Raw genomic sequence first — 27,721 nt, 5'->3', positions numbered from 1 at the left:
CAGGGAGTCTGAGGAAAAGGGATGCTGGGGGAGGAGAGGTGAGTGGTGGGTGTTCAATGGAAGCACCCGGGCTAGGGGAGGGAGCGGGGGAGGGGCAGGACTGCTAGACCGTAGGCCCAAGAAGGCAGGGACCACTCTGTCTTGTTTGTCCCACCCTGCACAGTGCCAGACACACAGCAGGTGTTTAACTGGTACCTACAAGGACAAAAAGATAGACCCAACCCGCCCCGTCCCCGCAGAGCGCCTCCTCTGACGTCTTCTTGTATATCTCACAGGCTCCTGGGCGGGACGGCCCCTAGTCCCCGAAGGACCAGCCGGCCCCGGCCAGCACCCCTTCGCGCAGGAACCATGTCGCATCCCAGACTCCGGAGCCGCCGAGGCGCTGCCTGGTGACCCAGCCACGCCGGCGCCAGGGGGGCGCGGGCGGGGACCTCGGGGGCCGTCCATGCCCCGGGTGCGGTCGCGCCCCCTCCCCCTCCAGCCGGGTGCCCCCGCGGCTGGGCGGCGATCAGGGCCGCGGGCCTGTCCGGGTGCCCCGTCGGGGGCGGCGCCCCGGCGGCCGCGCTGAGCCCACCATGTGACTGAGGCCCCGCTCCGTCCTGGCCACCGAGCGGCGACACCCTGGTGCCTCCCGTCCATGCTCCTGGGCACGGGCCCCTCGCAGGCCAAGCATGAGGCCGCGGCCCGAAGGCCGGGGGCTCCGGGCGGGAGCCGCGCTGTCGCCCGCGTTGCTGCTGCTGCTGCTGCTGCTGCTGCTGCCGCCGCCCCCGCCGCCGCTGCTGGGAGCCCTGTGGGCGGCGGGCACGCCTGCGCCGTCGGTGCAGGACAGCGCGCCCGGCGCTGGCCGCGTGAAGCGCGGCTGGGTGTGGAACCAGTTCTTCGTGGTGGAGGAGTACACGGGCACCGAGCCCCTGTACGTGGGCAAGGTAAAGTGGGACCCAGTACCCGCCATCCTACTCCTAGGACCCCAGAGACACCTGCTGACAGACGCAAGGGATCCCAGTTCCCTCCCAACCCCTCCCAAATCCCTTCTGCCTCCTCCCAGCTGCCCTGATGGGGCGGGTGGACCACAGAATCCTCACTCTGCTGGCATCCCTGCCCTGCATCCTTCTCTTGACCCTCTTGCTTTCGCATCTTAGAGCAGAGGGGACTGCTGCTGCTGCTAAGTCGCTTCAGTCGTGTCCGACCCTGTGCGACCCCATAGACGCAGACCACTAGGCTGCTCCTCTGTCCCTGGGATTCTCCAGGGAAGAACACTGGAGTGGGTTGCCATTTCCTTCTCCAGTGCATGAAAGTGAAAAGTGAAAGTGAAGTCGCTCAGTCCTGCCGACTCTTAGCGACCCCACGGAGGAGCCAGAGGGCTAGTAGGGCGGAAAGCCAGTCCCTGTTATAGCTGGACCCAGCTAGAATGCAGAATGCTATGCTATGCTAAGTCTCTTCAGTCATGTCCAACTCTTTGTGACCCCATGGACTATAGCCAGCCAGGGATTCCATGGGATTCTCCAGGCAAGAATACTGGAATGGGTTGCCAGAATGTAGAAAGGAGTTTGTAAATCTGATCATGTCACACACACAGTCTCCCTGCTATGCTCAAAATCCGTCCATTGCTTCCCATGCACCCAGGGTCAAGTTCAAATCCTGCGCTCCACTGCTTGCAAAGATCGGGCTCCTCCAACCTCATCTGCCGCACTGCCTCTGAGTTTTGGGCCAGGACACCCTTCTGATGCCTTTCCCTGGTCTCTCTGCTGCCCCCAGAGGCTTCTGCCAGCCCCACACCCACTTACCTACCTAGATTATTTGCCTCCCCTAACTGCTCCATCCTGCTCCTTTGTATTCATATTTTTGACTGCATTGGGTCTTCCTTGCTGTGCGTGGGTTTTCTCTAGTTGCAGAGTGGGGGCTATTCTCAAGTTGCAGTGGTTTCTCTGGTCGGGAAGCGCAGTCTAGCGTGCGTGGCCTTGAGTGGTTGGGGCACATGGGCTCAGTAGTTGCACAGGCTAGAGCACAGGCTCAATAGCTGTGGCGCAAGGGGCCCAGTTGCCCCGCAGCATGCGGGATCCTCCTGGACCAGGGATCAAACTCACGTCCCCTGCAATGGCAGGCAGTCTCCCAACCACTGGACCACCAGGGATGTCCCCATCCTGCTCCTTCTGCTGCTGACTTTATCTCACACTCAGGTCTCCACTGAAATGCCGCTTCCTCAGAGAAGCCATCCCTGATCACACCCACCTGGGACGGATCCCCCTGCATGTGGCTGTACCTCCCTGTTATGTGCCCCTTGATGTCCCCGTATCTTTCTTTCATAACACTTCATTATGTATGTGTTTTTGTCTGATTATGCAATTAATGCATGTCTTTCCTATTAGATTGTGTTCGTTTTGCTCACCATAAAATCCCTAGCGCCTAGCACAGACATTGCTCACAGATTGTTCATTGAATGAATGAATGAATGAAAGCTACTTTCTCAAACTGAGTAAGTGTTGGTTAATGTGACTGAAGGTCTATGCCGTAAGAGTATATGGAACTGAGAAGGACTTTCATTCGTCCCTTTAATCCCTAAGCCCCTCATGGGTGCAATGGTGGAGAGGCAGAGACACCCTGGTACATAAAAAGCTTCACAGGTCAGCACCTGGCACTGAGTAGGCATTCATTAAATGGTATCTGTTGGCTGGCTTTGTGGAAGTGTTTTCTAAATGCCTGAGCTGCGTTTTAATATATGAGTAGAAGTTTGGGCTGATGGGAAGAGGGCATAGCCTATAAAAAAGACTTGACGGCCTGACAGAACCTGGCTTATTTAGAGTCTTGTCAGCAGTTGAGATGTTTATAGTGCATGAGTGAAGTGGGCTTCTCAGGTAAGCGCTAGTGGTAAAGAACCTGCCTGCCAATGCAGGAGACAAAAGAGATGCGAGTTCGATCCCTGGGCCAGAAGATTGCCTGGAGAAGGACGTGGCAACCCACTCCAGTACTCTTGCCTGGAGAATCCCATGGACAGAGGAGCCTGGTGAGCTACAGTCCATAGAGTTGCAAAGAGTCGGGCACAACTGAAGCGACTTAGCACACACACACGCAATGACAGTTGTATATCTCATTACTCATAATGCAATGTTTGGTGCTGTGGCCTAACCTAGGTACAGGGGAAATGGAAATGAACAGCCATATGCTTGATCCAAGGCAGATTCTTAACCACTGGACCACCAGGGAAGTCCCTGGTTGTTTGTTTATTGTTGTTTTCTCATTATTCCCATATGATGCATTTAACTCTTAAACTGCAAGGTAGAAATCATTCCATTTTGTAGGCAACGGACTCGAGGTGCAGAGTGGACAGGCATAGAGTGAGCAAGTGGCTTAGCTAGGATTGAAACCCATGTGCTGCTTCTCCAAACCTCTCCAAGCTTGGGAGAGAGATTTGGGTTCAGAAAAAGCCCAGAAACTCAGGGAGTGACTGACACGTCTACCTGATTGTCAGCTGCGGTGGTCTCAGGCACCTCAGCCGTGTTGTCTGCCTGCCAGCTGGGGCTCTGAGAAGGTCTCCTCAGCCATCCACATCCCCAACAGATGAAAGAAACCAGCTGCTCATTCATTCACCACCTTCCATCTGCATCCACCTACCAATTATTGTCATGAGTCAAGCACCACCCCTGTCTCCTTGAACCACCATCTCCAGGTGATGGCGGGTCCCTAGTACCTCCCTTCCTGGTAAGAAGGGGAAACTGAGGCCAGAAGAACATCATGAGCATCATGCCAAGGCCATTCAGCTTTCCAGGGACTTTTGATCAGCAGAGATGGGGTGAGTCCAGCACAGTACTAGAACCAACCCCAAGAGGTGAGGCTCAACTGACACCAGGTCTTTCCCCAGTGCATTTTTTAATAGTATCTTTTTGTAATTTTAACTTTTTGGCCACGGGGCATATGGAATCTTAGTTCCCTGACCAGGAGTCAAACCCACACCCCCTGCCGTGGAAGCATGGAGTCTTAATCACTGGGCCGCCAGGGAATTCCTCCAGTGCAATTTTAAAAAAATTTTATTGGCGTATAGTTGATTTACAACATTGTGATACTTTCAGGTGTTCAGCAAAGTGAATCAGTTATACATCTACCTACTCTTTTTTACATTCTTTTCCCATATAAGTCATCACAGAGTACCGAACAGAGTGCCCTGTGCTGCACAGTACTGTCCTGCATTAAGCATCTTCTATGACTGAACTGAACTGAACTGATGAGCCCCACTCTGTGCCCAGCCCCAGGGATCCTTCTTCTCACAGCAGCCTCTCCCAGCATCACCACTGCTGTCATGACTACGTTATCTTCCCCCTCCATCATCTTCTCTCAGAGCCTCTCCTCCCTTACTCTCAAGGCCACCTCCAGAAAAGCACTCTGTGCAGGGAGAAGAGAGGTTTCCATCTCTTTGCAAACATGTGCCCAAAGCACTCTTTTTTGTGAAAGGTGGTATAGTGTGTGGTTCAGGGATGTATATGTATATGTATCAGTTCAGTTCAGTCGCTCAGTCGTGTCCGACTCTTTGCGACCCCGTGAATTGCAGCACGCCAGGCCTCCCTGTCCATCACCAACTCCCGGAGTTCACTCAAACTCATGTCCATCGAGTCGGTGATGCCATCCAGCCATCTCATCCTCTGTCGTCCCCTTCTCCTCCTGCCCCCAATCCCTCCCAGCATCAGAGTCTTTTCCAATGAGTCAATTCTTCACATGAGGTGGCCAAAGTACTGGAGTTTCAGCTGTAGCATCATTCCTTCCAAAGAACACCCAGGACTGATCTCCTTTTGAATGGACTGGTTGGATCTCCTTGCAGTCCAAGGGACGCTCAAGAGTCTTCTCCAACACCACAGTTCAAAAGCATCAATTCTTCGGTGCTCAGCTTTCTTCACAGTCCAACCCTCACATCCATACATGACTACTGGAAAAACCATAGCCTTGAACAGACGGACCTTTGTTGGCAAAGTAATGTCTCTGCTTTTCAATATGCTATCTAGGTTGGTCATAACTTTCCTTCCAAGGAGTGTCTTCATTTCATGGCTGCAGTCACCATCTGCAGTGATTTTGGAGCCCCCCAAAATAAAGTCTGACATTGTTTCCACTGTTTCCCCATCTATTTCCCATGAAGTGATGGGACTGGATGCCATGATCTTCGTTTTCTGAATGTTAAGCTTTAAGCCAACTTTTTCACTCTCCTCTTTCACTTTCATCAAGAGGCTTTTTAGTTCCTCTTTACTTTCTGCCATAAGGGTGGTGTCGCATATCTGAGGTTATTGATATTTCTCCCGGCAACCTTGATTCCAGCTTGTGCTTCTTCCAGCCCAGCGTTTCTCATGATGTACTCTGCATAGAAGTTAAATAAGCAGGGTGACAATGTACAGCCTTGACGCTCTCCTTTTCCTATTTGGAACCAGTCTGTTGTTCCATGTCCAGTTCTAACTGTTGCTTCCTCGCCTGCATACAGATTTCACAAGAAGCAGGTCAGGTGGTCTGGTATTCCCATCTCTTTCAGAATTTTCCACAGTTTATTGGAATATGTATTTATATTATTATACATGTACATGTATATGTATTTATATTATCATACATGTATATGTATATGTATGACTGATTCACTTTGCTGTTCAACCAGAGCCAGACTGCCAGGGCTCAAATCTCAGTTCTGCTGCTGACTCCTTTTCTGACCTTGGCACATTATTTAACCTCTCTGTGCCTAAGTTTCTTCATCTGTTGAGTGAGGCTGTACCTGGCACCTTCTCAAAGAGTTGCAGTGAGGATTCAATGAGTTAGCATATGCCAAGAACCTGGAGAGCACATTCTATGTGCCCAGTATTAGCTTTTATTCTGATGGATCTTGCCTGTTATTCCCACTGCCTTGAGTATACACCGGTATTATGAACCCACGCCCTACATCCCGAAAGCCTTCGTTGCAACCTGATGTGCTAGTTTCTCCCCACAAAGTGGGGGAAGGTGGTCGCCAGCCCACCCCTCACTCTGGGAAGATGAGCTCATCCTCTTGAAAACCACCTGTTCCCGTTCCAGCCAAGTCCCACATTTGTACAAGTGGTTGTGTATGCACACACACACATTCATTCCACACTCTCTCACTCATCAGGGAGAAAGGACTTCACAGTTTCAGTTAATTCACTGCTTCCCGGTCCCCCGCCCCAGGGAGCCGCTGGGAGCATCCGTCCTTGTCGAATTCCAAAGGTAGCTTAGCAACAGCACCATCCGCAGAGTGAACCCCAGGCGCCCAACGGTAACCTATTTTACAGCCGCCTCCTCCATCACTCACGCCAGGCTCCTGTTGGCACCTTCAGGAGCCACTGGGCCCCGTGGTTGTCACCAGGGCCCCACACCAACAAATCCCTCTGCTGTCCTGCCCCGCCCCCCAACAGCTTGGGGGCCCACCTCCTCCCTACACCTTCCCACAACTCCCACCCTCAGAGTGGCCTCCCAACATTTCCATACAATCTGGGTACTTTGACTAATCCCTTTTCCAAACTGTAATTTCCCCCGAGGCTTCTGTCAGCTGGATGTGGGTTTTGTAGGATTTTTAATTTTTTTTTTTAAAGAGAATTATGGGGTCAGCACTTATGACCAACTCCTGTGGGCGGTGAGATCTATTTTAGATATACGGCAGGATTAAAGTGGGGAGGAGAGCAGATTTAATTAAGTTGCTAATATTTAAAGAAAATTGATGAACTCCTGGTTTACGAGTAGCACAGGCATGAACAGATCCCTCATTCTGGGGGAGGCTTTTTATTTGATTTGCTTTCCGTTTAAATCCTGGGCTCGTTTTATTTGCGTAGCTGCACTGTCCGTTTAATTGTCTTTAATAAGGAAAACGTACCTCTGCTCGCATTTAATTTTGATTTAATTAGGAGGAAGTAATTAATGGCCTCGTAAATCCCATTTTTCAGCCCCCCCTCCCAAGGATGAGAAGCCATCACTCTGGTGTTTTTCAAGTTGTTTATGATCCAGGCTGAGGCTTAGGGAGGGGGAATCCCCTGTGGGGCTGTCTCCAATAGCTGCAGAGAAAAGAACCCAGGATGTGGAGGCAGACAGGCCTTGGGCTGCCTCTTGTTAGCTGGGTGGCTTCAGGTAGGATGTGTGCCCTCTGTGAGCCTCAGTTTGCCAATCTGTACAATAGGGAAAGGATGAACTCTGAGCCATAAGATCATTATGAAATATCAAGGAGGTAACAGTAACAATAGAGGGTCTAAAAGTGTGCCTAGTGATTGTCCTTCCTAGTCTAGCTCACAGGTACCTGGGATTGAACAGAGTGACTGGATCCTTCAGAAATCCTGGAAGACAGTTGCAAAATGCTAATGACAGTTGCAGGGCTTCCCAGGTAAGCGCTAGTGGCAAAGAACCCGCCTGCCATTGCAGGAGACATAAGAGACACGGGTTCAATCCCTGGGTTGGAGAGACCCCCTGGAGGAAGGCATGGCACCCCACTCCAGTATTCTTGCCTGGAGAATCCCATCGACAGAGGAGCCTGGTGGGCTACAGTCCAGGGGATTGCAAAGAGTCGGGCACAACTGAAGCGACTAAGCACACACACACAATGACAGTTGTATATTTCATTACTCATGTATTCAGTGTTGGGTGCTGTGGCCTAACCTAGGTACAAGGGAGATGGACATGAACAGCCATGTGCTTGATCTGAGCTCACCATCTCACTCTCTCTCTCTCTCTCTCTCTCTCTCTCACACACACACACACACACACACACTCAGCTCTCCCACTCCCCCTGTATTTTCTCTGCATACATTGTCAGGACACCTATTGTGCACCTGGCATGGGGAATTGAGACAAAGATGAATCAAAGTTAGTCCCTGCCCCTGAGCCCCATGAGAACTGGGGAGACAGACTGCAATATAGAGGTGTTATAGGTGAGTGTGGAGCAGAGGGGAGTGTGCATGGCGGAGGGCAAATGGGAGGGCCTCTGGGAGGGCTGCCTGCAGGAGGAAACAAGCTGAGTCTAAAAGGCAAGAAGAGGGACTTCCCTGGTGGTCCAGTGGTTAAGACAGCACACTTCCAGTGCAGGCGATGCAGGTTCGATCCCTGGTCAGGGAACTAAGATCCTACATACCACGTAGCAGGGTCAGAAAATAAAAATAAATAAAATAAGAATAATAAAGTAATACTTATAATAATATAATTAGTATAATATAATAACAATACTTACAATAATAAAATAAACAAATACTTTAAAAATAAATAAAAGACAAGAAGATGTTGCATAATGGCCCCCCTGTCTCCAGTGGGTCAGGATTTGAGCCCCTGGTTATTATGTCAGGAGATGGGGGAATGGATGCACTTGGTGACCCTCAATCTCTCTTGAGACCAGGTGCCAGAAGAGGAAAGGAAACTTGTCTTCAGTGAGCACTTAGTATGTGCCAGGAGCTCCCACATGTTATCTAGTGCCTCTTTAGACTCTGAGAAAGCACTGCCAGCCTCATTTACTGCTGAGAAAACCAAGGCTTGGAGGAAGGCAGCCTCTCACTCGGGGCCAGGCAACAAGTAGGTGACAAAGCAGATGCTGGCACCTGGCTCTTCCTGTATCCAGAGCCCATCACCTCTTCTGATTTTGAAGTCCTTTTCCAAATGATGAGATAGAGGCTCAGATTGAAAAGGCCGCCAATGACGGTGGCCTGTTGGGTACAGGCTGGTACAGGCCTCTGTCAAAGCCATACAGCCCCATGACTGCCCTCCAGCCCATCCCCTCTTCCTTTCTCCCTCTTCCTTAACCAGAAATGTTGTAAGTGGACTAAGTGAAGTGAAGTGAAAGTTGCTCAGTTGTGTCCGACTGAGAAGGTCAATTGGGACCTGCTCGGCCTTTCCCTTCTCCAGGGGAATCTTTCCAACCCAGGGATCGAATCCAGGTCTCCTGCATTGCAGGCAATTCTTTACCAGCTGAGCCACCAGGAAAGCCCAAGAATACTGGAGTAGGTAGCCTATCCCTTCTCCAGCGGATCTTCCTGACATAGGAATTGAACCCAGGTCTCCTGCATTGCAGTTGGATTCTTAACCAACTGAGCTACAGGGAAGCCCTGTATGTGGACGAGATTCCAAAGGCTGCAGAGGGACCAACCTGTGCTTTGGAGTCAGACAGACCTGGGACCATCACAGTCTGTTCTCCTGGAAAATGGAGAGACATTTACATAGGCCACAATGTTTTCTTTTATATTTATTTATTTTGGGCTGTGCTCAGTTGTCATTGCTAGCACCAGGCTTTCTCTAGTTGTGGCAACTGGCAGCTACTCTCTAGATGGGGTGTGTGGGCTTCTCACTGCAGTGGCCTCTCTTGTTGTGGTGCACGGGCTCCAGGGTACGTGGGCTCAGCAGTTTCAACTCACTGGCTATAGAGTGTGGGCTCAGCAGTTGTGGCACATGGGCCAGGGTAGTTGCCCCATGGCATGTGGGATCTTCCTGGGCCAGGGAACAAACCCATGTCCCCTGCACTGGCAGGTGGATTCTTAACCGCTTAGACTACCAGGGAAGTCCTGCCACAGCGTTAAATTAGACTTCTGCAGAAGCTTGCAATCTGGCATGTAGTAGGCACTTAGTAAATAAAAGTCCCATCCTCCAGCGTCATAGCTGAGATTCTTAAGAAATATCATCCTGGGATAGAATGATCGGCATGTTGTGTGCGTGCTAAGTCACTTCAGTTGTGTCTGACTCTGTGACCCTGTGGACTTTAGCCCACCAAGATTTTCTGTCCACTTCCTCTCCATTCCAGAACCAGGGAGGGTGGGGGGTGGGAAGCAGCCCTGACCCCGCCCAAATCTGCAGGTCTGAGCTCTTAGCTCCTCCGCAGGCTGACTGGCTCTGTCCGACTCTGCTGTCCCCAGAGAGCAGCCCCTGGGCCCCAGCATGAGCTCTGTGTCACACTTCACAGAAGAATATCAATGACGTCATCACTGGGTTTCACTCCTTTTACTCCTCAGTGGTAGGTGATCCCTGGCCAGAGGCTGAGATAAAATGTTAAAGGCTTCTGGGATGTGATGGAGACCTAGGAGACGGAACGGGAAGGAGACAATCACTTACAGAGTGTGTTGTTTAGTCGCTGAGTTGTGTCCAACTTTTTTGCCACCCCATGGATTGTAGCCCACTAGGCTCCTCTGTCCATGGATATTTCCCAGGCAAGGATACTGGAGTGGGTTGCCATTTCCTTCCCCAGGGGATCTTCCTGACCCAGGGGTTGAACCTGTTTCTCCTGCATTTGTAGTCGGGTTCTTTACCACTGAGCCTCTAGGGAAACCTTACAGAGTGTGCAGGTCATGCTCCTGTTTCGTCTTCACCGCATCTGTGCCAGGTAGGACTTGATCTGATTTCTCAGGTGGAAAAATGGACCCAGAGGGATAAAAATAACAGATGATGTGATCACAACGTTCATGAGTGATGGGTTCAGGAGACTGGCTTCCTGCACTTAGGTGGGTGACCAGGCAAATGACCTCCCCTGTGTTCCTCAGTTTCCTCATCTGATAAATGGAACTAAGAATGACATTTCATTCTTATTAGGATAGTGATGAAGACTAATAAGATTACCGCTGTTACGCATTCCCCCAAATGGCATCTATTCCACCAGACTTCCGGGGAGGAGTGTGTGCTGATTAAATAAACCTGCAACGGGTCTGACTGGGAAGTGGGTGAAGTCATCCGAAAAGGGAACCCATTCACCTCTCTGGTCCCCACCTCCTCCGGGCAGAGGTGGAGGAACAGTGTAAACAGCAAACAGGAGAGACGGGTCTCCTCATCTCCAGCACTGCCGATGATTCAGGGCCGATGTCTGGAGATAATTTTATTGGGGGTATTAAACTGAGTTATGAGGTTTTTACAATCCAGCCACTTATGAGAAATCTATTAACAGTAACTGGACAGGAAGAAGGCTTCTCAGTGGAGCCCAGGACGGGCATTAATTGGGGCAATCTATAACAGGATGGGGACCCGGAAAGGTTCCACCCGACGCCTCCATTTACTCCCCGCAATTTCTGCTGAGAATCAGCAGACTCGCCAAAAAGAGAGAGATGCCCATTAATCGGCTAATGAAATATGAAAATGTTTATGGGCCATTCAATCTTCCAAATGGCACTTCTATAATCCACCTTTCAGACACAAAGTTCCACCAGCAGAATTTATACCCGGGCTCCTCCTGCATGGCAGGGGGCGGGCTTTTATCCCTCTTGGTGATGACTTCATTGGCACCTGTTATCCTGCTGAGTGGGCTGGGGTACATGGCGTCCTGGCCTGAAAGGGGCCTTTAGGGCTTCTCTTGTTCATGCCCCATCTTGACAGAAGCTTAGAGAGCCGCAGAGAGCCGCCCAAGGTCACTGGCTTCCTCGGATGCATTTTCTTCTGCTCAAAGCTGCCTGAGAGATTTGGACGTTGTAGGATAAGGACTTGGGTGTTTCTATGTGGGAGAATAGTCTTTCTGCTGGTTCCTTGCCCAGGAGATCTCGGTGCAGTGAAAACAGCCTGGGTTCTGGAGCTTAGCATGCCTGGATTAAATACGAGTTATATATAGCTAACATTTAGTAATAATGTAATAATAATGATAGCTACCATTTATGGGACACTTACTATGTCTCAGGCAGGACTGATTTTCAGCTAGTACCTACCAGTATAGTTGTACCAGTTGCTAAAATAGTGAAAAGGCTCCCTACCTGCGGTAAATAGTCTGTTTCCTCTCCTTCCCCTCAGTTTCCTCTCCTTCCCCTCGGCTCCCTCCGCTCCTCGGACCTCTCTGTGATCCCGCATCCAAAGTGTTCCCACCTGGACCAGCAGGGGCTCTGCTGTGGTACTGCTCCATAGGCAGTGCCACCGCCAGGTTGGCTGTTACATATTGTAAACATCATCTGGTGCCAGGCAAGTGCTAAGGGCCTTAGGTGGGCTTCAGACTCAATTAGTCCTCCATGTGGGCTCCCCAGCTGGTGCTAGTGGTAAAGAACCCCTCTGCCGATGCAGGAGATGTAAGAGACACATGCTCCATCTCTGGATTGGGAAGATCCCCTGGAGGAGGAAATGGCAACCCACTCCAATATTCTTGCCTGGGATGATCCCATGGTCAGAGGAGCCTGGCGGGCTATCGTCCATGGGGCCACAAAGAGTCGAACACGACTGAAGCCACTTAGCACGCAGGCGCGCCACCCTCCAGCACCTCTAGGAGGAGGTGCTATTAGGCTCCGCATGTTATAGAGGAGGGACCTGAAGCCCAAAGAGGTAGTGACTTGTGCAAGAACTCACAGGGAGGTGATGCTGGCACCGAGGCTTGACCAAGCTGTACTGCTTCTTCCCTCCACCATGGGCTTCTCCCAGGAGGCGTGAGGATGGAGTGAGAAAGCTCAGGCTGTGGACCAGACCAGTTCCTCCAGTGGTCTGACCTTGAGCAATTCATCCCATTTCTCTAGTCCTCAGTAGGAAAATGAAAAAAAAAAAAATCTGCAAAGTGAAGATAGCAAAACCTACTCTAATAGCAATTTTCTTTTTAAAGCTCTCTGCACCAAATAAGTATGTAAATTGCTCAGCACACTGCCTAGCACATGGTGGGTGCTCCTCCAGTTTGCACCCCTCTTTCCTCTCTGTCCTTCCAGTCCCTGTCCCCAGCGTATGCCACGCCCTGAGGCTGCTCTCCATGGAAGTAAGAAGATACTTCTGGGGGCTCTGAGCCTAGGGACCCTAGCCCTGTCACTCCAGCGAGGGTCATGGACAGCAGCTTGGAAATTTGCTAAAAATGCAAATTCTGAGGCCCCACTCCAAACTCCTTGGGTCAGAATCTGCTTTTTACCAAGATCTTGGGTGATTTGCATGCATATTAAGATTTGAGAAGCATGGCTACAGTGAACGTGATAACGATGGCTTGACGTCTCGCGAAGATCTTGGAGCGGAATAGCAGAGTTGGAGGTGGAGTGGAGGTGGGGGTGGGGGTGGGTCCAAAAAAAAGCTTTTGAGAAGAGGTGGCATTTAAACTTGCAAGATGTGGCAAGCCTTGCAGGATGAGGAGACTTTCAGTAGACAGAGAAATAAGGCAGGACACGCAAAGAAAAAGCAGAGAGGTGTGGAGGTGGCTGTGACTTCTTTGTAAGGGTGATAGGGAGCCATAGAAGGTTGCACGAAGGGGGAGGACCTGTTCAGATCTGCCTCTGAGGCTGATATCTCTGGCCACAGAAGGGAAGGTGGATTACAAGGGCAGGGCTGGAGCCGGAAGAGCCATGGAGGGCTAGTGAAACATGCCAGACAGTGAGGCTTGGGACTGGGATCACATTTGGTTTCCCCAGCCTCAGTGTCTTCACTGAAGAATGCGTAAGAAGAGATGTGCTTAGGAACAGGCCCTCAGTGGGACTTGCTGGGGGAGTGGGGCACCAACAGGAGCTCCCACCCTGGCCTCCATTCTGCCTTCCTCCCTGCCTCCCCAGATCCACTCGGACTCAGACGAGGGTGACGGGGCCATCAAGTACACCATCTCGGGCGAGGGCGCTGGGACCATCTTCCTGATTGATGAGCTGACAGGCGACATCCATGCCATGGAACGCCTGGACCGGGAACAGAAGACCTTCTACACGCTGCGGGCTCAAGCTCGGGACCGTGCCACCAACCGCCTGCTGGAGCCCGAGTCAGAGTTCATCATCAAGGTGCAGGACATCAACGACAGCGAGCCCCGCTTCCTGCATGGCCCCTACATTGGCAGCGTGGCCGAGCTCTCACCCACAGGTGGGCGGTAGGCTCTGGGGGGTGGGGTGAGTCAGTAAGAGGGGAAGGGGAGCAGCCGGGTTGAGAAAGGGAGCATGCTGGCGGGAGGGGAGTCAGGATACAGCTGTGAGCCCAGGTGCCCAGGCACAGTCCTGGACAATCACTTAGCCCAGGTTAGACAATCATTTAGTTTGGTTAGAAACTGGAGTCATGGGCTGAGGAGCAAGCCGGCCACTACCACCTTCCCCACCAGAGAAAATGGTGAGTGCAAAGGATGGTGGGAGAACAGGGAATGGGGATCTGTGAATGTGGGTGTGGGTTCATGTTCATACACACACACACACACACACACACACACACACACACACTGGTGTGCTGGTGTTGTCTGCTGTGCATACTGTATTCTCACGCGTGTGCAGATGTGCACGGCCTTTAAGACCCATGCATGCATTTGACAGGTCATGTGTCTGCTGACTGAATTCATTCATTCATTTAACAAGTATGCATAGGCCCTGGGGACACAGCAAGGAGAAGGCAGACCAGCCTCTCTGCTTCTATGGAAGGGCGATTCTGGTCAAGGAAGACAGGCAGGAAGCAAGTTAACAAACCAATCCTGGGGCTGGGAAGAAGACACTGAAGCAAAGAGTCAAAAGAAGTGAGAGCCTGCACCCAGGGAACAGCATTCCAGGCAGTGGGAACAGTATAAGCAAAGGTCCCAAGGCTGAATTCCCTCTGGGGGAAGCAGAGAGGAGACCAGATCGAGCAGCCATGTGATCATAGTCAAGGTTTTGCCTTTTATGCTCAGCAAACTGGGAAGTTAGTGGAGGGGCTTGTTCAGAAGTGTGACCTGATATGACTTAATTTGAACAGGATCCTGTGGCTGTTCCATGAAGATTAGATGGAGAGGTGGGGGAAAGGCAGAAACAGAGAGCTTGTTGACAAGGATATTGCAATTACCTAGGCAGGAAATGATGGTAGCTTGGAACAAGGTGGTACCAGTAAGGTGGTACTGAAAAGAGGTCGGCTTCTAGATATATTTTGAAAGTAGAGCTGAAAGCATTTGCTAATGGATTGGATGTGGGGTGTGAGAGAAAGAAAATTCAAGGATGACTACTGAGATTTTGACCTAGGCAATTAAATAGATGGAATCTCCATTTACTGAGATGGGAGAAACTGTGGGAGGAACAGATTTGTGGGGATGGAAGGAAATCATGAGTTTGGTTAGATGAACTAAGTTGAAAGTATTTATTAGAAAGCCAAGGAGAGATCTTGAAAAAGGCAGTTCAGTATCCAGTTTCAGCTGCAAGGTCTAAGCTAGAGAGATGAATTTGGAGGTTGTCCATGGCAGAAACCCAGGGAGTACTTAGAAATCAGTTTTGCAAGTGGGGAAACTGAGGCTCAGAAGAGCCGTGATGGGTCCCAGGTTACATTGCAAGTCAGAGGTAGCTTATGAAGCCTCTGATTTCCCAAGTCCGGCAGTCCTTACTCCTGGACTCAAACTCTGGCCAAAAGAGATGTAGCCCTGTCTCTCTTCATCCAAAACCGAACTGCACGTTTCCACATGGAAAAGCCAGAAAGATAGCGAGAGATGAGGCTAGAGGAGGAAACGACTCATGCAAAGGACTTGAGGGAACCAGATAGCCTGGGAAAAGCTTAAGCAAGGGAGTAAGTGGGCAGACTTGCATTTTGGAAGCCTCCCTCTGCCTCGGGGTGGAGAGTGGAAGGGAATGAGGGAGCTATAGCCCCATATCCCCCATGCTGGCTTGCCCATCACCACTCCACTCTCACTTTGACTCTGAGAGGTGGCAGGACTGATGTCAGCATCCCCATTGAACAGATGGAAACACCAAGGCTCAGAGAGAGGAGATGATGTGACCCAGGGTCACATAGTAAGTCAACAACCAAGCAAGTCGTAGTGCTGGGCTCCTGGGCTTTTGGAGTGGCAAGGTTCTTGTGTCACTCATGGAGAAAGTGACCGAGAAAAGGGCAAGGACTCATTCAAGGTCACCCAGAGAGTGGGAGACTGAGCCAGACCCCAGCTTGATGAGCCCAGCCACAAGGAACCCCCGCCCCACCCCCATCTCCCGGTCCACTGACTCTGACATTCCTCTTAGGAAAAAGTGGGGATTTAACTTGGACAAGCTGGGGGAACCCAGGAGGGGAGAGGAGGAAGCAGAAATTAAATTAGTTTATTTCATTTGAGCAACTTTTTGAAGGAAAAGCAAATCCGACACTTGGGTGCTTACGGAGACTCCAGGCAGCTTTGAAAATCAGTCACAATTACTGAGCCTCCTGATCTGGGCTGAGGGGGGCGGGGCCGACAAGCAGCACGGGGGTCTGGGTGGCCTCGGAGATCAGAGGGAGCGGGGACACAGCTTGGGACATGAAAGGCAGCAGCGCTCACAAATTAAACCACTCACAGCTTAAAAGGAAAAGGAAGTGTGCCAGGGGCCTCCAATGAGCCACGCTTCTGAGGAGGGGCACGCCAGCCACGCTGAGCCTAACGCTGCAAAGCGGGTCCCGCATCTGAAGGTCAGCAAGCCTTGGCGCCGCGCCTGACCTCGGGAAAGTCCCTGCTCCTCTCTGGGCCCCAGGTTCCCCTCTGAACACAGAGCGGGCTCATTCATGCCCAGACGTTTACTGAGTGCCTACTCTGTGCCAGAGACTGTTTCAGGCATCGGAGATTCTAAGGAAGCCTACATTTAGGGCAGGGAGAGAGAGAGGAAAGAAAGAAAAAAGTCAAGATATAAATACACCCTGTGGTGTAAATGTGAGGACCAAGGGAATTGGGACTTATATCAGGGGAGTGCTATTTTAGACAGAGGGGTCAGGAGAGACCTTTCTGTTTTTGTATTTATTCATTTATTTGGCTGCATCTTCGCTGTATCACATGGACATTGTGTTGCGGCACAAGGATTCTTTAGCTGTGGCTTAGTTGCTCCAATGCATGTGGAATCTTAGTTCCCCTACCAGGGATTCAATCACATTCTCTGCATTGCAAGGCGGATTCTTAACCACCAGGGAAGCAGGGACATACCGGCCTTCCTTTTTTATAAGAGAACATTTGAACAAGGTTTGAAGGAAACAAGGGAATGGACCAAGGAGCTATGTGAAACTCAGTTCTCAGTTCAGTTGCTCAGTCGTGTCCGACTCTTGGCGACCCCATGGACTGCAGCACACCAGGCCTCCCTGTCCATCACCAACTCCCAGAGCTTGCTCAAACTCATGTCCATTGAGTTGGTGATGCCATCCAACTATCTCATCCTCTGTCATCCCCTTCTCCTGCCTTCAATCTTTCCCAGCATCAGGGTCTTTTCTAATGAATCAGTTCTTCGCATCAGGTAGCCAGAGTATTGGAGTTTCCGCTTCAGCATCAGTCTTTCCAATGAATATTCAGGACTGATTTCCTTTAGGATGGACTGGTTGGATCTCCTTACAGTCCAAGGGACGCTCAAGAGTCTTCTCCAACTCCACAGTTCAAAAGCATCAGTTCTTCGGTGCTCAGCTTTCTTTATAGTCCAACTCTCACATCCATACATGCTACTGAAAAAACCATACCTGTGACTAGACAGACCTTTGTTGGCAAAGTAATGTCTCTGCTTTTTAATATGCTATCTAGGTTGATCCTACATTTTCTTCCAAGGAGCAAGTGTCTTTTAATTTCATGGCTGCAATCACCATCTGCAGTGATTTTGGAGCCCCCCGGAATAAAGTCTCTCACTGTTTCCACTGTTTCCCCATCTATTTGGCATAAAGTGATGGGACCAGATGCTGTGATCTTAGTTTTCTGAATGTTGAGTTTTAAGCCAACTTTTTCACTCTCTTCTTTCACTTCCATCAAGAAGCTCTTTAGTTCTTCACTTTCTGCCATAAGGTGGTGTCATCTGTATATCTGAGGTTATTGATATTTCTCCCAGCAATCTTGATTCCAGCTTGTGCTTCATCCAGCCCAGCATTTCTCATGATGTACTCTGCATATAAGTTAAATAAGCAGGGTGACAATATACAGCCTTGACGTACTTCTTTCCCGATTTGGAACTAGTCTATTGTTCCATGTCCAATTCTAACTGTTGCTTCTTGACTTCCTACTTTTGCATTCCAGTCCCCTATAATGAAAAGAACATCTTTTTTGGGTGTTGTAGGTCTTCATAGAACCGTTCAACTTCAGCTTCTTCAGCATTACTGGTCGGGGCATAGACTTGGATTACTGTGATACTTAATGCTTTGCCTTGAAAACGAACAGAGATAATTCTGTCATTTTTGAGATTGCATCCAGGTACTGCATTTCAGACTCTTTTGTTGACTATGATGGCTACTCCATTTCTTCTAAGGGATTCTTGCCCACAGTAGTAGATATAATGGTCATCTGAGTTAAATTCACCCATTCCAGTCCATTTTAGTTCGCTGATTCCTAAAATGTCGATGTTGCCATCTCCTGTTTGACCACTTCCAATTTGCCTTGAATCATGGACCTAACATTTCAGGTTCCTATGCAATATTGCTCTTTACAGCATCAGACTTTATTTCCATCACCAGTCACATCCACAGCTGGGTACTGTTTTTGCTTTGGCTCCATCCCTTCATTCTTTCTGGAGTTGTTTCTCCACTGATCTCCAGTAGCATATTGGGCACCTACTGACCTGAGAGTTCATCTTTCAGTGTCCTATCTTTTTGCCTTTTCATACTGTTCATGGGGTTCTCAAGGCAAGAATACTGAAGTGTTTTGCCATTCCCTTCTCCAGTGGACCACGTTTTGTCAAAACTCACCTCCTTGACCCGTCTGTCTTGGGTGGCTATGGCATGGCTCATAGTTTCACTGAGTTAGACAAGGCTGAGGTCCTTGTGACCAGATTGGTTAGTTTTCTGTGATTGTGCTTTTCATTCTGTCTGCCCTCTGATGGATAAGGATAAGCTTATGTGGAAGCTTCCTGATGGGAGAGACTGACTGAGGGGGAAGCTGGGTCTTGTTCTGATGGGTGGGACCAGGCTCACTAAAGCTTTAATCCAACTTTCTGTTGACGGACAGGGCTGTGTTCCCTCCCTGTTGTTTGGCCTGAGGCCAAACCATGGTGGAGGTAATGAAGATAATGGTGACCTCCTTCAGAAGGTCCCATGCACACACTGCTGCACTCGGTGCCCCTGACCCTGCCGCAGACCACCACCGACCCACGCCTCCGCTGGAGACTTGTGGTCACTCATAGGCAAGTCTGGGTCGGTCTCTAGTGGGATCACTGCTCCTTTCTCCTGGGTCCTGGTGCACACAAGGTTTTGTTTGTGCCCTCTAAGAGTACGTTTCCCAGTCCAGTGTGAGTTCTGGCGGCTCTATGGTGGGGTTAATGACGACCTCCTCCGAGAGGGCTTATGCCATACCCAGGTCTGCTGCACCCAGAGCCCCTGCCCCTGTGGCAGGCCACTGCTGACCCGTACCTCTGCAGGAGACACTCAAACACAGTTCTGGCTCAGTCTCTGTGGGGTCTCTGGGTCCTGGTATGCACAAAGTTTGTTTGAGTCCTCCGAGTGTCTCTGGCGGATATGGGGTTTGGTTCTAAGTGTGATTTTGCCCCTCCTACCGTCTTGCTGGGGCTTCTCCTTTGCTGTTGGACGTGGGGTGTCTTTTTTTGGTGGGATCCAACATTCTCCTGTCGATGGTTGTTCAGCAGCGACTTGTAATTTTGGAATTCTCACAGGAAGATGAGCACATGTCCTTCTACTCCACCATCTTGGCGAGGTTCATGTGAAACAGTGGTTTTCAAGGTTTATTGTACATCCAAGTTACTTGGAGGACTTCTTAAAGCACGGAAGGCTCCCCTCTAACCCCAGGGTTTCTGATTCAGTGTTAGTTGCTCAGTCGTGTCCCACTCTTTGCAACTCCCATGGACTATAGCTCGCCAGGCTTCTCTGTCCATGGGATTCTCTAGGCAAGAATCCTGGAGTGGGTTGCCATTCCCTTCTCCAGGGGACCTTCGCAACCCAGGGTTGGAACCTGGGTCTCCTGCATGGCAGGCAGAGTCTTTACCATCTGAGCCACTAGGGAAGCCCAGCACATCTGGGCTGTTAGAAATGTTGGCATTTTTAACAGAGATGCTGTCAAAGCTGATGCTGATGCTGCTGGTTCCGGGGACGCTTGAAGAACCAACTAAGGCTGTACCACAACTAAAGAATTCTTGCACTGCAACAAAAGATCCGCAAAAACTAAGCTAGAGAAAGAATGTTCCAGGAAGAGGAAACAGTGAAGGCAAAGGTCCTGAGGCATAATGTGTTTTATCATGTTTGAGGAATAGCAAGGAAGTTGGTGTGGCTGAAAAGAGGAGTAAAGGAAGGGGAGAGGGTCCAAAGAGGTCAGAAGAGATACCAGAAGCTTGAGCACATAGGACTTTTGTAGCTGCTGAAAGCTTTGTGGTTGTGCTTTGAGTAAGACGGGGCGGGGGGTGGGGAGAGGAGTTCTATGATCCAGCACAGATTTTTAAAAGATGATTTGTTGGCTGAAACTAAGGTATAGGGGTTAAAGGTGAAAGTAGGGGGATCGGTGAGGAGACACCTATAATTGGGACAGGAGGTAATGGTGATTTGGATTCTGGATGTATGTTGAATGCAGACCAACAGGGTTTGTGAGAGATTGGATGAGGGGAGTGAGAGAGAGAGAAGACAAGGATGAGGCTGAAGTTTTTGACCTGAGCAAGTGGATGGATGGAACTGCTATTGCTGAGCTGGGAAATGCTCCAGGAAGAGCAAATTTGCAGCACAAAATTAAGAGTTCCTTATTGGACATGTTTAGATTGAGATGTCTACTAGAAATCCAAGTGGAGTTGTCAAGGGGACAGTTAGATCTCTAAGTCAGGAGGTCAAAAGCAAAATGAGGGCTAGCGTTACCACTTTGGAAGTCATCTGCAAAGTGAGAATTTAAAGCTTGAGGCTGGGTGAAATCAACAAAGGAGTGAGTTTTGGTATGGAAGAGTTAGACTAGATAATCTCCTAATGTTGGGGGTCCCAGATCCCTTATGTAGGCTGGCAGAACCTGACCAGTGGACAGCAAGGGAATTTCACAGGGCTCCCATGCCCAGTTCAACCCCACCTACTTATTAATGCCAACTATGTGTAAGACAAAATCCTTGGCACTACTGAAGATACAGAAATGAGAAGTTCAATCCAGCACACATCTATTACCCACTACTTTATTCTGGGCACTGCTGGGGATGTAAAGATAAGTAATTGAATTAAATCCACAAATGTTTATTAGTACCCATTATATACAAGGCCTTCAGTGTACTTGGGTCTGTAGGGGTTGCAAAGATGAGTCACCCAACTAAGCAAACATTTATTAGTACTTACTTTATATATATGTGTGTGTGTGTGTATATATATATATATATCCCGAATGGGATAGAAAAATAAGCAGTTGCTTTAATTCAGTAAATACATAATAGTTCCTACTATGTATGTGGTCCTTCGCTAGGTATGTGAGGATGCAAAGATAAGCAAGATACTGCCATTCAAAGTGTTAGCAGATCAGTTTCATCTCTGGTGCCAACTCTGATCAACTGGTCGTAGGGCTGTGTTGAGAAGGTGTCTGAGGTCTCATTCAGGCTTAGCAGAAAAGAATGCCACAATCGATTAGTGATGTCTGCTGGGAGCAAAGGAAGGCGACTATGGAGGCACATATGCCATAGGATTGGCATTGCTGGACCATGAGATTGGGGCTCAACAGACTGTGGAAACGGATAGGGGCCCTGCCACAGCCGCTTTCCCTTGTATTGCAATCCCTCTGTGAGCAGCATCTTTAATAGATGGAAAAAGACTCTTTTGTAGTAGAGTCGGCACTTCTCGGGACATCCACTAAATAACAGCTATCAGCCAACACTGTTTTCACAAAGCTATTTCCCTTTATTCTCACAGTCCTGGGGAATAAGCAGGGCAGGTATTACTGTCCTCATTTTACCAATGAGGAGATGAATGCGGAGAGAGATAAAGTAACTTACCTGAGGTTCCATAGTAAGAGCTGGAGCCAGAACCGGATCCAAATCCTGGATCCAGAACCTAAGCTGCTTGTCTCAGTAGGCATGAGAAACAGTCGCAGCCATCTCTTTAGTGTGCACAGGACTTTAGAGCTTACAAAGCACTTTCATACCCCTAATCTCATTTCATCCTCCCAGGAACTCTCTTGGGTTAAGTGTAGATACCCTCATTTTACAGCTGAGGAAACTGAGGCCTCAGAGGGGAGGGAGAAATAAAATCGGGAGAACATACTATATCTGATTGCCAGGGCCCGTGCTTGAGAGGACGGTGGCAGAGAAGAGAGGAGGAAGGCAGGGGACAGTGTGCTCCCCAGTGGTCCTGTTTGGGGAGGGCAGGGCAGGCTGGGACCCTCTGACTGTCCCACCTGCTGCTGAAGAGAGTGTGGCTCAACAGCCCTCAGGCCCAAGCCAGGAATCAATTGCTGGCCTCTGCAGAGACACATTCTAAAGATGTTTTTAATTAAAGTCCAGGAAGATCTATATGTGCAATATCTCCTTGCCTAGCAACGGCACTGGCTCTCACCACCCAGGATGGGGAGAAAAGGGACAGGAGGTTTCTGGTGGAGAGAGGTGGCAGAGAGGAGCACAGGCCCTGGCTTCACTTCGTTCTCTGTCTTTTCCATCAACAAACCCCTCAGCAAACACAAGCAGCCCCTCTCTGCCAGGCCCAGTGCCCACGCGTCAGTGAGCACAAAGGTGGCAAATGTGGCACCCTACCCTCAAGGGCCTAGCACATAGTAGGTGCTCTGAATATCTTGGGCAACTGAATAGAACTGAATACGCCAAAAATGTTTGCTTTCTGCAACTGGCCGAGGGATGCTACAGCAGAAACTTAGAATGTTGCTGCCCTGAATAAACGAGGTGACCAGACTACTCCACGAAGGGACCCATTTAAATGGGGAGAGGATGGAAGAGTCAATGGGACTCAATTTGGAACAAAAGAAGAATCCCCTTTCTCAGGGGTATAGATGAGATACACACACACACACACACAAGTGTTGCCTGCCTGGGTGAGTCCATGGCAACCTCTTTCTGTCCCCGTCTCTGTCTCTCTCTCTTGATATATATATATGTATATGTATATGTATATATATGTATATCTGCCTCTTTGACTGTCATCTCTCTTTCTCTATTCTAATTTCTCCCTATGTATCTGGGTACCTCTGTTTTTGTCACTTTCTCTCTGTCCATCTGTCTGCATCTCTGTCTCTTGTTTCTCGGCCTCTGACCCACTTTCTTACCCCATCTCTGTATGCCGCCTTCTCTGTCCCTTGTCTCTTGACCTGCTTCTTCCCCCCCCCCCCCTTTCTTCTGACCCCTCCTTTCCATGCAGCCACTTTCCTACATCTCCTGTGTATCATTCATCTATATTAGGCTGCCTTGATTGGGCAGCCAGAAGTGGAGTTGAGGCCAGTGCAGTGAGCCGGCATTGTAAGTGATGAGCAAAGAGGGAGTTGATAGGGGCGGGGGGCAGTGGTAAGAGGGGGAGTGTGAGAAGGGACTTGTTTCCTGTGTAATCTGAATGTTCCCAGGGACTCGACAAGTGGTTTTTAATTTTTAATAGAAAGCATTCCATGCAGTTCTAACAGCAGCAGGGGGTGGGACTCATTTTTCATAAATGTTTGAGAAGCTAAATATGAGCCAAGGGTTTCCCCGGGCCCAGCAGGGCAGCAGAGGGAGGTAGGGAAGAAACAGGATGATAATAATTACAAATATCTTCATAATAATGGCACTTGGTCACCTCAGTTGAGGACTCTGTTCTTTTCCAAAGCGTTTCATCTCTTTCATCTCATCAAGGGGTCTCCCTCACCCAGGATACAGGAAGCATAAAGTGTTATCTCCATTTTACAGAAGGGGAACTCAGGCCCAGTCAGGTTGGGTAGTTGTCCCATAGCCACACAGAGAGCCAAGGACAGGGCTGGAATGAGAACTTGTCTTCAACCCCTGACCTCCACTCCACATGGCACCACTTTTTCCCTGAGCAGCTTGGGGTTCTGGGGCCCATGTTTGGGCCTCAGTTGGATTTCATAAACAGCAATGGTTAAAGGGAGAAGAGAAAGTGTTCTGACTTGGGAGCCAGAGCATAGATTCTAGTTCTGGACCCATGATAAACCATGTCAGAGCCACCCAGATAAACTAGAAATGAAGAGTGTGCAAGCCCCTTCCCTCCTGATACTGGTGCCCAGGAGTCTCCCACTCAGGGGCAAAGACACAGCCCCAGAGATCTTCTGACCATGTAGAGAGAAGAAAAAGGAATAAACTCTTATTGAGCACTTACTAAATGCTTGGCTTTACCAGCCTCTTAAATCCATCATCTCTAATCCCCATAACATCTCTGAGAGGCAGAGTGTGACCCTCTAACTTATCAGTGAGGAAAAAGGTCAAGCAAGGGAAAGACGTGATTGAGGGCACAGAGTGAGGAAGTGGTGGGATTTGAACCCAGGACTTTCTGATGCCAAAGTTCCATGTCTCCATGAAGCTGCGAGGGGCATCTCTTTGTAGGAGTGTCCAACTTCTCATGCTGATTTGGTGGCTGGTGTCATACTTGCTGCTTCCTTTTGCGTGTCAGTCTCAGTGCAGGCACAGCGAGTTCAGGAGGGTGACATGCTGGCTACGGAGATGTGGCTTGGAATCCTTTCCTACCACTTACTAGTGACTTCACCTGGGGAAACGCACTGAGTCTCTCTGTGACTCTGTTTCCCCATCAGTTCAATCTGGGGTTGCATGTAGGGCATCAGTTCTCAGTCTGGAATGCACTTTAGAATCACTGTTGGAGCTTTTAAAATACCCTTGCCTGTGCTCCACCCCCAAGGGAGTGCTATTAAATTAATCTAGGTTGGGGCTCAACATCAGTTTTATTTTAAAACTCCTAAGAGATTCTAATGTACAGCCAGGTTGAGAACCACGGGTTTCTGTGCCCCCCAAGGAGCAGCCTTTCCATATCCAACATTCTACACAGAGCCCTGGAGTTCTGAGATCCTGTTTACGCAGGAATCCTTTGGGCAATCCTTCCTACAGTTCAGTTCAGTTCAGTCGCTCAGTCGTGTCTGACTCTTTGCGACCCCATGAATCACAGCACGCCAGGCCTCCCTGTCCATCACCATCTCCCGGAGTTCACTCGGACTCACGTCCATCAAGTCCATGATGCCATCCAGTCATCTCATCCTCTGTCGTCCCCTTCTCCTCCTGCCCCCAATCCCTCCCAGCATCAGAGTCTTTTCCAATGAGTCAACTCTTCACATGAGGTGGCCAAAATACTGGAGCTTCAGCTTTAGCATCATTCCTTCCAAAGAAATCCCAGGGTTGATCTCCTTCAGAATGGACTGGTTGGATCTCCCTGCAGTCCAAGGGACTCTCAAGAGTCTTCTCCAACACCACAGTTCAAAAGCATCAATTCTTTGGCCCTCAGCCTTCTTCACAGTCCAACTCTCACATCCATACATGACCACTGGAAAAACCATAGCCTTGACTAGACGGACCTTAGTTGGCAAAGTAATGTCTCTGCTTTTGAATATACTATCTAGGTTGGTCATAACTTTTCTTCCAAGGAGTAAGCATCTTTTAATTTCATGGCTGCAGTCACCATCTGCAGTGATTTTTGAGCCCCCAAAAATGAAGTCTGACACTGTTTCCACTGTTTCCCCATCTATTTCCCATGAAGTGATGGGACCAGATGCCATGATCTTCGTTTTCTGAATGTTGAGCTTTAAGCCAACTTTTTCGCTCTCCTCTTTCACTTTCATCAAGAGGCTTTTTAGCTCCTCTTCACTTTCTGCCATAAGGGTGGTGTCATCTGCATATCTGAGGTTATTGATATTTCTCCCGGCAATCCTGATTCCAGCTTGTGTTTCTTCCAGTCCAGCATTTCTCATGATGTACTGTGCATAGAAGTTAAATAAGCAGGGTGACAATATACAGCCTTGACATACTCCTTTTCCTATTTGGAACCAGTCTGTTGTTCCATGTCCAGTTCTAACTGTTGCTTCCTGACCTGCATATAGGTTTCTCAGGAGGCAGATTAGGTGGTCTGGTATTCCCATCTCTTTCAGAATTTTCCACAGTTTCTTGTGATCCACACAGTCAAAGGCTTTGGCATAGTCAATAAAGCAGAAATAGACGTTTTTCTGGAACTCTCTTGCTTTTTCCATGATCCAGCGGATGTTGGCAATTGGATCTCTGGTTCCTCTGCCTTTTCTAAAACCAGCTTGAACATCAGGGAGTTCACGGTTCACATATTGCTGAAGCCTGGCTTGGAGAATTTTGAGCATTACTTTACTAGCATGTGAGATGAGTGCAATTGTGCGGTAGTTTGAGCATTCTTTTGCATTGCCTTTCTTTGGAATTGGAATGAAGACTAACCTTTTCCAGTCCTGTGGCCACTGCTGAGTTTTCCAAATTTGCTGGCATATTGAGTGCAGCACTTTCACAACATCATCTTTCAGGATTTGAAACAGCTCAACTGGAATTCCGTCACCTCCACTAGCTTTGTTCATAGTGATGCTTTCTAAGGCCCACTTGACCTCACATTCCAAGATGTCTGGCTCTAGATTAGTGATCACATCATCATGATTATCTGGGTCATGAAGATCTTTTTTGTACAGTTCTTCCATGTATTCTTGCCACCTCTTCTTAATATCTTCTGCTTCTGTTAGGTCCCTACCATTTCTGTCCTTTATCGAGCCCATCCCTTGGTATCTCTAATTTTCTTAAAGAGATCTCTGGTCTTTCCCATTCTGTTCTTTTCCTCTATTTCTTTGCATTGATCGCTGAAGAAGGCTTTCTTATCTCTTCCTGCTATTCTTTGGAACTCTGCATTCAGATGCTTATGTCAGTCTGGAATTAGGCCCTTAACCTCATTTCGCAGAAGGGCTAGGGGCAGTACCACGGACAGCGAATGGCTCAATCTAGCCAATCCCAGCCCTGCTTCTGAAAGCCTGGGCTTGAACTAAATGCCAGGGAGGGAGAATCCTGAATCCAGTTCCTTGCTCTCCTCCTGCTCTTTCTTTCTCGCCTTTCTTTGACTCTTGTCTCACTTGCCTATCTACTTCTACTCCTATTGATCCCCACCCTACTACCTTATAAGGCAAGATACATGTGTGTTTTGACATCAGATTGACCTGGGTTTGAAACTTGCCTCTCCTATTTCCCTGCCAGATGAATTTAGCCAGGCACTGTCTCAGCTGTTGAACAAGGAAATCTATTTGAGTTCTCACAATGGTCCTGAGTACCCCCATTTCACAGATGATGAAGTTGAGACAAAAGGGGTTCTTTGTTAAACTGCACTCAGCCTCCATTTCCTTACCTGCAAAGTAGAAATCTTAATAGAGCTTACTTCAAGACTCTATTATGTGAATTTCATGAGAGACTATGCATAAAGGGCTTATTATAACATGTAGTACAAGGTAGTTATTTAATAAACCTAATCTATCATTATCATTGAAGACATTTATGTAATAATGGGTTTCATTATTATTCATTATTAATTTACATTGTCACCCTTCGCTGTGCATAACAGTTTCCTCATCTGTAAAATGGAAATGGTGCAGGAGTATACTGAAGTTGGCTGGTATCAGCTCATGAAAGCCAAATATTGATTTTCAGGAGTTTCATAAGCCACTTGATATCACATTGGTAGTTTGAAATTGGCCATGGTGAGAGTATTTACACCATAGAAATCAGCAAACATTACAAAACAGGGCATTTATGCCCACCCCTCTGCTCCCCAGAGCCAATGGTTAAACATTTGCCAGCATGTCACTGCATCTACCTCATCAAGTTGACATGGGGACTGCAGGAGAGAAGAGCCGTGACGGCGTGCTGTAAAATGCAATCTGCTAAACTTAGGGGGATGGCACAAAGTTGTCCTACAGCATCCACAAGTCTGGCACCCATTTGTCTGCTGACTCTGGGGAGCTGCTGACTTGTGAAGGAGGTGGGAGGGAGTGTGGGGCCTGGGGAACGAGGGGTGAATCACTGACCCTTCACCATCCCCATGCATCCGCATTAACTGTAATGGCTGCAGT

General features: G+C 49.0%; 1 protein-coding gene across 1 annotated transcript in view; it reads left to right on the top strand.

Annotated features, from left to right (window-relative positions):
• Positions 1–616: 616 nt before the first annotated feature.
• CDH22 (cadherin 22) overlaps positions 617–27,721 on the top strand; it is an 83,640-nt gene continuing 56,535 nt past the window's right edge. Inside the window, exons 1-2 of the mRNA XM_069546333.1 lie at positions 617–926; positions 13,413–13,707. Coding sequence (XP_069402434.1) covers positions 672–926; positions 13,413–13,707 — 550 coding nt within the window. The 5' untranslated portion in view covers positions 617–671. The remainder of the gene's footprint in view (positions 927–13,412; positions 13,708–27,721) is intronic.

The sequence above is a fragment of the Ovis canadensis genome, chromosome 13, assembly GCF_042477335.2.
Source record: "Ovis canadensis isolate MfBH-ARS-UI-01 breed Bighorn chromosome 13, ARS-UI_OviCan_v2, whole genome shotgun sequence".
In the NCBI taxonomy this organism is placed as follows: domain Eukaryota; kingdom Metazoa; phylum Chordata; class Mammalia; order Artiodactyla; family Bovidae; genus Ovis; species Ovis canadensis.
This window is presented reverse-complemented; position numbering and strand designations above follow the sequence as displayed.